This window comes from Emys orbicularis, chromosome 16 (assembly GCF_028017835.1).
Source record: "Emys orbicularis isolate rEmyOrb1 chromosome 16, rEmyOrb1.hap1, whole genome shotgun sequence".
In the NCBI taxonomy this organism is placed as follows: domain Eukaryota; kingdom Metazoa; phylum Chordata; order Testudines; family Emydidae; genus Emys; species Emys orbicularis.
Window position 1 is genome coordinate 27654739 of NC_088698.1, and position 12085 is coordinate 27666823.

Consider the following 12085-nt stretch of genomic DNA (forward strand, 5'->3'; position numbering starts at 1 on the left):
GGAGAAAGGAAGAAAAGAGCTTAAGCTCCATCCATTGTGGTGGAATGAGCAGGTTTAACTAACAAGTAATATCTGAGAAATGGCTGCAATTCCCAGAAGGGAGACAAACACACCGTGGGCTCCTGGTAGACCTTTACAAATCTCCCACAAGCCACTGTTTCAGGGATCTGTGCGATAGGTACCCAGAGTGCAGTGTGCTTGCAATGCTTGATTAGAGGGCTGTGCGCACAAAGTACAGAACGGCAGCCCAAAAGGAATGGTCAGCGTGAGCACATTTCATCATTGCTATCTACACTAGTGTTATCCCACTGGTTCAATAAGCAGCAGTACAATTCTCTAATGAAGATGCACCCTATGATGATAAAAGCTGTAAGAATAGATTATATCGCTCAGGAATAAGGTGTAGAGGGAGAATAGGAAGGGACTTGTGGACAGAGCCCTTTATACGTACAATATTACTCAAAATATCCTTTCAAATATGAAACCAAATTTCTTCTTGTCCTTATATTAGGTTAAAAGTGACATTTACAGTGCTGTCAGCTAAAAAATGCAGGACTCTTGTGTATAAAAAAAAAACCAAAAACCAACGCTTGTGTATAAGACCATGTCTACACTACAAACAACTGCCAGAACAATTGTGTCAGTCAGGGATATGAAGATATGCAAGCCCTTACTGACACAGCTGTGCCAGCAATAGCCCCTTGCGTACATGCAGTTACACAAGCAAAAGCACAGTACACGAGGGCTTCTACCAGCACAGCTATGCTGTTCAGGGATCATCTCTCTTACACCAGCAAAACTGCGCTTTTGCCAGTATAGCTTATTTTGCTCTTATGGCAGAGTTGCTTTCTCCTCCAGTGGAGAAGTTACATCTCCTGACAAAAGCACAGTTTTGCTAGTATAAGCTGTGTCCACACTAGTAGCACTTTGCTAGCACAATATACCTGCACAGCCATAATAGCAAAGCACTTCATGTAGACACGGCCCAAGATGACTTGGTCTAACTTAGGCCAAACTAGAGGCATTTGCAGATTATCATTCCTATGATATTTTATACTTAAATTTTGTATCAAGGGCGTAAAAGGGATAAATACCTTGCAAATGGTTAAAATTCAACTATTAGCTGACTGAGCAGTAACTATGTTGAGTTGGCCATTTCAGATTCAGAACTGGAACCGAAAAGCTACTCCTAGATGCTCGAGCCTCTATGGGTATGTACACACAGCAATTAGACACCAGATGACTCAGGCTCACGGAGCTTGGGCTAAATAGCTATTTAACTGTAGTGTAGATGTTTTGGATTGGGGTACGGTCCCAAAACTTGGGCTCTCCCACCTCACAGGGTCCTAGAGCCCAAGTCAGCTGGCACAGGCCAGCTGTGGGTTTTTAACTGCAGTGTAGGCAACCTAAGGGTATGTCTATATTGAAACATAAGCCCAGGATTAGCAGAACTCAAGTTAGCAGACCTTGGGTTTGTTAACCAAGGGCATGAGCATCTACGCTCATTTATAACCCCATGTTAGGGACTGCTGAACTGTGGATCCCAACCTGAGGCTCCAGCATCTACACCACATTATGCAGGCCCGAGTCCAACCATCCATATCCCAGACTTCCTAGTGCCCTCCCAAAAAATGTGGCTGCTCTAGCCCTCTGTTCATGGTGCAATGTGGGAAAACTTAACTGCCCACCAAACTTGACTGTCCAGAGGACAAAGTGTCAGCCTGTGGGATTTGTGGAATACTTTTGGCAGACTCCTAGAGCATGAGTCCAGTAGAGCAGCATCTACACTGCAAAACAGTAAGACTTGAACTCTGGGTTCTGGCCTGGCTCAGGCCCAGGCCTGGACCCTCCTCCCCCATGGGGTCCTGGGACCCTGTGTCTGAGCAATTTGTGTGTAGACAAAAAGGGGGTTAGGTTTGAGTTTAAGTTTGAACCCTGGGCTTACACTGCAGTGTATACATACCCCAAGAGAGAAAATTCTAGAGCTATTAACTTTGGTGGTGCTACTGTGAGCTTTAGTCTTATCAAATTGAAAATGTGTACTTCGCATACGACTGCAGAACAAAATAGCATTTTATGTAATATTTACTCAGACTGTTATAAGTAGTAATGTGCATTCACTGAGGCAGAGGTTAAGTGACTTGTCCACATCAGTGATAGCAGTAGAAATACAATCCAGGTCTTCCAACTTTTAAGTACCTAATTCTATTAGACACTGTTGCATCCCTGCAGAATGTAGTCCACTAAAGGGTATGACCCATTTCAAACTAGACGTTTCCAAACTAGTGAGCACTCCTTGTTAATTAGGGACACCATGTGTACCACATGCACCAGGCTTGCCCAATGAGCTTTGAAATAGGGTTACTTAAATAGCTTGTTTAATAAAATGCTCCTACAATTCTGTCAGCAGCATGGGATTTAAAAGAAAGCCAGAGAAGTCTCAGAACAAGTTGCCAGATCTGAGTGCAGTGAACTTTTAAAAAGACAGACGAGTTCATATTCAGAAGTCAACACTTGTGCGCTCCAGGCAGCTGACCTAAATGCTACAAGAACAAGATTAGTTGGCAAGAATGTGTCTCCGAGCTCATCTTCAACAGCTTCACCACGCTAGCTCCTTTGTGAAACAAGACTGACTATGGAGCAAACATGGAGACACCTCCACACAAACACTGTTGCTGTTTCAGTGATCACCACTAACCACCTCAACTTGCATCCCTAGCATTATGACCAGCTACAGGAGCACATGGGCAGTGGTTCTCCTTAAAAGAACATGGTGGAATGGTTGTATTTGTGAAAGACAACAATGATTGAACTTGGTGGCTTGTTTTGAGGAAGACTGCATTTTCATTTCCACAACTGCATGAACTCTATAAGGATCTTCACAAAAACAAGGAAATGCTTGAAATGTTAGATGCAAAAGTATTTAGAACTCAATTTTTTGAAAAACTATGAAAAATATTTGCATTTACTTCTAGAAACTAAAGGCCCTTTTTTACCTAAGGAAGTTAGAAAATAAGAATTCCATGTAATACTTTTCCTTTCCCACAAAAAGTTTTCTTCCCAAAGATACACCTTAGAGTGCTTTGTAAGGTTAAAACATTGATTAGTAAGTTGTTATATGTATTACAGTAGCACCTGGAGGCTCCAACCAGCACCAGGGCCATATTGTGCTAGGTACTGTACAAACATAGTAAGAAACAGTCCATGCCCTGAACACCTTTTTATTCTAAATTGACAAAACATGGGAGAGCAGTATTACACATTCAAGCAGAAGGCTGGGAACAAGGCACAGAGAGGGAAAATGACTTGCCCAAGGTCACACAGGATGTAATAGGAGGCTGGGTTCAATTCCTGGCACTAAGTCCCAGCTCAATGCACTAACCACTAGAAAATGCTTCCTTAAACTTTTGGTTAGGTAGGAATGAGTAGATGCAGTGTTAAAGAGGGAGGGGGGGGGAGAAACAAACAAAAAACTTAAAATCAAATTATTTGCTTTAGGAAGAAGGCAAAACTTTATAAACACTGCCTATGCAAGTTTATCCATATTCCCTCCCACCTAAGGCCTCCCTTTCTAAGGCCCAGGAAATCCTCTTTCCCCATTTACAGATAGATGGATGTCTCCCCAAGCTAACATGTAAGAGGCATTACTAGGAACAGAAATCTGGGTGTAGAAAATGTGCATATTTGATTTGGAGTCTTTCATGTATTAGCCGGGATCTCAGTACGCTCTCTCTCGAAAAACAAAAAAAAGAGTTCTAGCCTTCCTTGGCTGCATCTACACTGGCAAAGTTGGGATGCATAATTTACAGCTCCCTTTTGGTAGTAACTGTGGAAGCTCTAGCATAGAGAGGGCCAAGATTTTCAGAAACAGATGGTTTATGATAGGTTTAGGAGCCTACCCTTAGGCACCGATTTAAGATCTTGGTCAGCTGTTTTAACATGTCAGTTAATCCTTTTTTCTGTGATTGATTTATTTTCTTTTGCCACCTCAGTAAGCTGAGCAAGTTTCAATCTCATTTTCAAGACATATTATTGTGGAGTCCAGCTGCATGAATAACCAATTTCTCAGTTTGCTGACCATTCCATAAAATTGGAAAACTCATTCTAAGTCAACCCAAAGCAATGTTTGGATTTCTCAGCAAATGAAAGAGTAAAAAGATTTGTTCCAGGTCAAATGAAATGTTTTGTTCAAAAAAAGCAGTTTCATTTAATCTTTAAGGTGTTTGTTTTTTTTAAATAAAGCAAGTACATTTTGAAATAAAGCCATTTTGAATCAAAAAATTGTTGTATTTGATTTAGAAAGTGTCAACACAAACTACAAAGTTCCTTTTTTGATCAGCACCTACTTTTATATTGTATGTAATAAGGTTAGTGATATGCACTAAATGCAGAAAGCAGTTAGAAGGCTCAAGTTATAAAAACAAAATATCAGAAGTGCACGAAGACTGGTATTTCAAAGCCATGTTTCAGCTTTGAAAACCCTGGAATATCTTGATTAAAAATCTCTGGCCTCAAGAATGGGAGTTTAGGCATTTCCTAGAACCCCTTTTCATGGCTGTCTGATCACTACTGACTCTTCCCAGTGAAGGGGTTATTCTCTCAGAGGCATCTTTCCTAGCATACTGTTCTTGTAACTAGCTCTTTTAATTTTACAGACAGGCAACTGCAATCTTGAAGTGGCCATTTCAGAAGCTGACTACATCTCCTTTCTTATACAGTTGATATATATGCTCAGGTATTGCTGCACATATTTTTGTACATCTCATTCTATAACTATGGGGAATTTTAAGAAACTTCATTCTTCCATGCAGTGTTCCTGTTACTTACTCCCCACTTCAAGTCTCGTTCTTCTATCAATGTATGCTGTGAAAGTTATTGGAACATTCTGCAAACGGGAATAAGCAGCAAGAGTATATAAACTCTAAGTGCCCTCAGAACAAGGGAAGAGAAATAAAGAGTCAATTACAGGCAGAATTATCACTAAGTATTATATTTTCATTGAATTGTCCTTAAAGGTTGTGACCAGTCGAATGGCTTTGTACTATACAAGTTTGGAGGAATAAAGGAAGGGTCAAATATTTACATTACAATGAGGAGAAAGTTTAAAGTATGTGTGCAAGTCTTTAAAATCCAATCATACAGATTCATTTCTTAAAGTGTCAGCTACTCTGAAATGTGGTCTCCATGAAACTACTATACTGTGTGTGTACAACTTGTTGAAACATTGTACTCAGAGTAGTTATCAATGGTTTGTTCACGAACTGGTGGGGTTAATCTAGTAGGGCGCCACAGAGGTCAGTTCTGGGTCCAGCACTATTCAATATTTTAATTAATGGCTTGGATAATAGAGTGGAGAGTATGCTTATAAAACCTGTGGATGACACCAAGATGGGAGGGTTTGCATGCACTTTGGAGGACAGGATTAGAATTCAAAAAGATCTTGACAATTTGGAGAATTGGTTTGAAATCAGTAAGAAGAAATTTAAGACAGACAAGTGAACTACTTTGCACGTAGGAAGGAAAAAATCAAACTACTAAATGGGGAATAAGTAGTAGTACTTCTGAAAAGGATCTGGGGGTTATATTGGATCACAAATTGAATACGAGTTTGTCATGCAGAGGCAAAAAAAGTTAATATTCCAAAGTGTATCAATAGAAGTGTTATATGTAAAACATAGGCGGCATTTGTCCCACTCTGTTCAACACTAGAGAAGCCTCAGCTGACCACACTTTAGGAAAGATGTGGACAAACTGGAGTGACTCCAGAAGGGAGCAACAAAAATGATAAAAGATTTAGAAAACCTGCACTATGAGAAAGGTTAAAAAAACTGGGGCATGTTTAACTCTTGAGAAAAGAAGGGGGATGGGAATGGACCCGATAAGTGTCTTCAAATATGTTAAGGGCTGTTTTAAAGAGGACTGATCAATTGTTCTCCAAGTTCACTGAAGGTAAGACAAGAAGTATTGGTCTTAATCTGCAGCAAGGGAGATTTAGGTTAGATATTAGGAAAAATTTTCTAACTATAAGAGTAGTCAAGTTCTGCAATAGACTTCCAAGGGAGGTTGGGGAATCCCCATCACTGGAGGTTTGTAAGAAGAGGTTAGAAATAAATCTGTCAGGTTTACTTGGTGCTGCCTCAACACAGAGGGCTGGACTTGATGACTTTGAGGTCCCTTCCAGCACATTTCTATGGTTTGATGAACATGGGCTAGATTACATTTAAAAAAAAAAAAAAGGGGGGGGGGGGGAGAAGAGTATATCAGCAACTTTTTTTTGTAACTTCTTTAAAAATTTCAGCCCAAGAACTACAAATAATTTTCACTGAAATTAACCATAATCTGTTTAGATTTGAGTTTATTAATTTAACACATTTCACATTGAATCTTTCCTAGGTACCATATTAATGTGATGTTTCAAATGGGTATTAAGAGTTGGATATTCAAGACAAAGTATATTTCTGTTTTACACGTGAATCCATGTTTTGTCAACCGTAGTCTTTTCCTTTATATTTTGAATGTGTGACTATAATCTGACGTTAAAAGTTATAGGTAACTGCACAATCACTACGTTCAATTTCTACACTCTGAATTTTTAACCTAACTTATCCTTTTTATGAAAATTCAATTACATTAACATTCTATTATGAAAACAAAGTAATTTACTCTTCACCATTAAATCACTTCATTCTGACTGGACAATGAAAATAGATTTTCTGGTTAGTTTCACTTTGAGTCTTCCGCAAAGAGCACAAGACTAAAGTATGTTATAAATACTGAAGCAATGTTTAAATCCCAACAGCTTCTCATTGATTTGAAGTGTTTCACAAAGATATTTCCATTGATATTAGGTTTCGTTAGCCTCAAATTACCTGTCCAGATGCTTTAAATTTTATTAGCAAAACATTTAGAATGACTATTACCTACAAAATGCAGGAGTATGTAGTTTCTAAGGACAGGTGTACTGAAATACAAGATAGCTCTAAAGATTAAGCCTTCACTAAAGGGTTTTAGGATTAGGTTTGAGAGATGTGGTAATCCATCAGAACAAACTTTTAATCAATGGAGAACCCAGTCTGAAGTGTTCTTCATTTGAGGGGAATTTGATTGATATATAATTATATGAAGTTATGCAATAGTTTCAGATATATGCATGTGCGCACACCTAAATATTAGCACATTTTCATGGAAGTAAAAGTTTGGTCATGCTGCCAGTGCTGCTGTAGTTATGGTTGAGGAGGAGCTTTATCCAGGGCCTCTTTTTAGATGAGTTATAATCCAGAAATCATTATTTGGGCTTCACTCTCTCAAGTTTGCTCAGCAAAGCCCGAAGAACATTTACTGAGTGGAAGAAGAAAAGAATGGTGGTGAGGCTTTTGGAATGAAATACACTTTAAGAGAATTTGAGCATAAAGACATTTTTGTATTTAGATCAATGCATCTGTTCAAGTTAACTTTTAAAATGTTACCTACATAGTTAATGGGGATGTCGGCATTCCCAAGTTTGGAAAAAAGGGTTGGGAAGTTGTAAAAAATAAAATAGTATAGTGGGTTTTACATGTTATTTCCCTTTTAAGATACACAATCGCAACTTAGCACTTCTATTCAAAACAGCTATTTACTTGAATGCAAAAATGGATCTTTGGCCTTCGTTTATAAAAAATGGTATTAAATACAGAAGGCTACATTAATCCAATATCATTGAGATTTATAACAAAATTAAGTTTTTACTCCATATAGCAACTGCTTGCTATAGCTCATATTAAAATAGGAGTAAATATATAATACACTAAATACATATAAAGGGGCAGAACTAGCTGATGTGGGAACAACTGTAGTTAATATTTGTAAACAGTGTTATAAGTGATTTAAATCTAGAAAAATAATACCTGCCCCAAGCAGTTTAAAATCCTCTCTTGAATTTCTTGATTTTATATAAAGTTTCAATGTTAAAGCTTTGGCATTTAATCAATGCAACACTAGTTAATACTGCTAATTTTTGCAGTGATAAGTACAGTGACTTGGACATATCCTTTGAGAACCTTGTTGGGGAGTTCTTTAAAGTACTATTTATGTAGTATTTCAAGTAGGGCTGTCGATTAATCGGTTAACTCACGCGATTAATTCAAAAATTTACATGCCAGATATGCTTAACATTCATATGCCCCTTCATGCTTCGGCCACCATGCCAGAGGACATGCTTCCATGCTGATAATGCTCGTTAAAAAAATAATGCATTAATTAAATTTGTGACTGAACTCCTTAGGGGAGAATTGTATGTCTCCGGCTGTTTTACCTGCATTCTGCCATATATTTCATGTTATAGTAGTCTCAGATGATGACTCAGCACATGTTAATTTTAAGAACATTTTCATTGCAGATTTGACAAAACACAAAAGGTACCAATGTGAGATTTCTAAAGATAGCCACAGCACTTGACCCAAGGTTTAAGAATCTGAAGTGCCTTCCAAAACCTGAGAGGGATGAGGTGTGGAGCATGCTTTCAGAAGTCTTAAAAGAGGAACACTCTGATGCAGAAACTACAGAACCCAAACCACCAAAAAAGAAAATCAAACTTCTGCTGGTGGCATCCTGACACAGATTATGAGAATGAACATGCGTCAGTCCACACTGCTTTGGATTGTTATCAAGCAGAACCTGTCATCAGCATGGATGCAAGTCCTCTGGAATGGTGGATGAAACATGAAGGGACAAATGAATCTTTAGCACATCTGGCATGTAAATATCTTGCGATGGAGACTGCAACAGTGCCATGCGAACGCCTGTTCTCACTTTCAGGTGACATTGTGAACAAGAAGCAGGCAGCATTATCACCTGCAAATGTAAACAAACTTGTTTGTCCGAGCAACTGGCTGAACAAGAAATAGGACTGAGTGGACTGGTAGGCTCTAAAGCAGGGGTCGGCAACCTTTCAGAACTGGTGTGCCCAGTCTTCATTTATTCACACTGATTTAAGGTTTCGTGTGCCAGTAATACATTTTAACCTTTTTAGAAGGTCTCTTTTAGAAGTTTATAATATATAACTAAACTATTATTGCATGTAAAGTAAATAAGGTTTTTAAAATGTTTAAGAAGCTTCAATTAAAATTAAATTAAAATGCAGTGCCCCTCAGACCGGTGGCCAGGACCCGGGCAGTGTGAGTGCCACTGAAAATCAGCTTGCGTGCCGCCTTTGGCACGCGTGCCATAGGTTGCCTACCCCTGTTCTGAAGTTTTACATTGCATTCAAAAATAGAAGTTATTTTTTTGTACACAATTCTACATTTGTAAGTTCAACTTTCATGATAAAGAGATTGCAGTATAGTACTTGTAGTAGGTGAATTGAAAAATATTTCTTTTGTTTTTTACAGTGCAAATATTTGTAATAAAAATATAAAGTGATCACTGTACACTTTGTATTCTGTTTTAATTGAAATCAATATATTTGAAAATGCAGAAAACATCCAAAAATATTTAAATGGTATTCTGTTATTATTTACCAGTGCGATTAATCACGATTAATTTTTTAAGTTGCTTGACAGCCCTAATTTCAAGATAGCAACCTTCACATTCCCATCCAATCCCAAAAAGTCTTATATAGCAAACAAACATTATATAAAATATCAAATACATCTTACTACTTGTTCTACCTTTTAACATTTGAACTACTTTTTCTTGTTAAAGAACTTTGACATATTTACTTTCTTTTCCTGGAAAAAAACTACTGATAGTTATGCTATAGCAAGGCAAACAAGAACTACAGTAAGTAGCCACTATACAAACAACTTTTAAACACCAAATGCGCTGAAACAAGGAGCGGACACCTGCAAAAAGCAGCAATGTTTCATGAACACTTCTGCCTAAGCTTGTCAAAGAAATGCAATAAATGTTATATAAACTCCCTAATTATATTAGGGAGCGAAAAAACAAGAGACACAAGAATCTCTCTCTGTCTGGCTGTATGTATGTATCACAATCACAAACCAAATCCACTGGATTTGTCCTAAGTTTCTATAGCAGCACAGTTATCCCTTTGCCTTGGCCTTTCATTATCCAGGTCAAAGAAATCTTACAATAAGGAAGAGATGAAAGGCATTTATCGAGTATCTGGCTCAGCAAAGTCTTAGATTACTTTGTGCCAAATGGAAAAAAAATTAAAATCCTGGCCAAGCTCTTCCAAGCTAAGTCCAGACATATGAGTGCAAGGACAGACTTGAGACAGGCTAGATAAATCCATTGGCTACTTTGCAACCTTGTACCCCAGTCAAAGATTAATAAACCATTTTAATCAGATGCTGACCAAATAAAAAAATTAAACCCACCACAACCCCCATATTTATTTAGGAAAGACTAGACACTGGGTGCACCTCCCTATCGCCTACCCCCAATGGAATACAGATGGACAGCAAGACAAACCGTTTCAATAAAATGGCATTTAGAAGTGCAAAACCAGCCCACTTCCACTTTAAAAAAAAAATCAAATATGAGGCTTTATAAACTAAAACTCATAATTACACACCCATGGTCAGAGGCTTGTATTCCTACAAATAACTGATTACAATGTTTTAATTAAAAATTATAACCCTTCCCACCTGAACAAACAGAAAATCTCCCAGATTATTCTAAAAAAAGCCGCCACAACAGACTCAGTCTCTGTCCTTTAGACCAGGGCTTCTCAACCTTGTTCTTTCTGAGCCCCCCCAAAATGCCATTAAAAACTCCATGGCCCACTTGTGCCACAACAACTGTTTTTCTGCATACAAAAGCCAGGGCATACATTAGTGGGTAGCAAGCAGGGCAATTGCCATGGGCCCCATGCCACAGGGGAACCCACAAAGCTAAGTTGCTTTGGCTTCAGCCCTGGATGGCGGGGCTCGGGGTTCCGCCCCATACGGTTGGGCTTCAGCTTTCTGCCCGTGGCTGAGCAAGTCTAATGCCGGCCCTGCTTGGCAGATCCCCTGAAACCTGCTCGTGGCCCCCCAAGGGACACCAGACCCCTGGTTGAGAACCACCGCTTTATACAGAGACAAGCTGCATTTTCCCCCCCCACTGTAACTGCCCAGCCAAGCATCCATCGACTGCGCATGCGTGCGGGGGGCAGGCTACTGGACATGCAGCTTCTTAACCTCTCTCTACTCCCGCAGCCCCCCAAACTCGCCCCCCGGTTGCAAAGAGGGGTGGGGGGAGGGGAACGCACCTCGGGCAGGCGTTGAAGAAAATCCCGGCGTTAACACGCAGAGGCCGGCCGGAGGAAGCGAGACGGCGGGGCGGGCAAAGCCGGGAGGTCACCGGGGCACAGACAAAGCGCCTCTCCGCTGCGGCCAGCCCTGTCCGAGGGGGGCCGGGCACGGGCGAGCGGGGCTCGGGCCAGAGGCCCCCTCACCACCCCCCACACACCGCGCCGGCCCCTGAGTCCGCGCCGAGCCCGCCCCCTGCCGCGAGCCTCGCACAGGCTCCAGCCCCACCGGACCCTCCCTCTGCTGCAGCCGGCGGGGCCGAGCGCATCCCCTCAGGGACCCCGCCGTGCTTCCCCCCAGGCCCCGCTCTCCCGCCAGGGTCCCCCCGCTCCCTCACCCTCCAGCAGCCGTTGGATGATGCTGTCGATGTTGAGCTTGTCTATATCCGCCATCGCCTCTCAGCGGCAATGCGGACCCCGCCTCTCCCTGCTGCCCGCCGGCCCGGCGCTCGCCTGCCTCCCGCCCGCCGCTCTCAGCAGCGACCCAGCACCGCACAAAATGGCCGCCGTCCCTTCTCAGGAAGCTTTGGTGGCGCATGAACACTAAGTGCTACGGCCCGGCAGCCGGGAACCCTTTACAAGCAGAGCGCCGAGAGCGGGTTCGCTCTACCAGCGTCCCGTACTCACGGAATCCTTCCGCCGCGAGGGGGCGGGAGCAGGGAAATAGATCCGACCTGAGCTTTAAAGCCAGCATGTGCCCGTAGCATTGCAAAGGGATGGTGTGTTCTGAAAGTAGCTCACAGCCAGATTCCCCAGACGTGCACATCTGGTTCCTAATCGACTAGATCAAGCCAATAAGAGCGAAGATTATTATTACTGTCAATCCTGCATAATTAATAGAATCAATAATAA

At 41.0% G+C, this 12085-nt stretch overlaps 1 protein-coding gene across 1 annotated transcript in view; it reads right to left on the reverse strand.

Moving 5' to 3' along the window:
• PPP1CC (protein phosphatase 1 catalytic subunit gamma) overlaps positions 1-11626 on the reverse strand; it is a 29106-nt gene extending 17480 nt beyond the window's left edge. The window contains exon 1 of the mRNA XM_065417987.1: positions 11572-11626. Within this exon, the coding sequence (XP_065274059.1) occupies positions 11572-11626 (55 nt within the window). The remainder of the gene's footprint in view (positions 1-11571) is intronic.
• Positions 11627-12085: the final 459 nt, after the last annotated feature.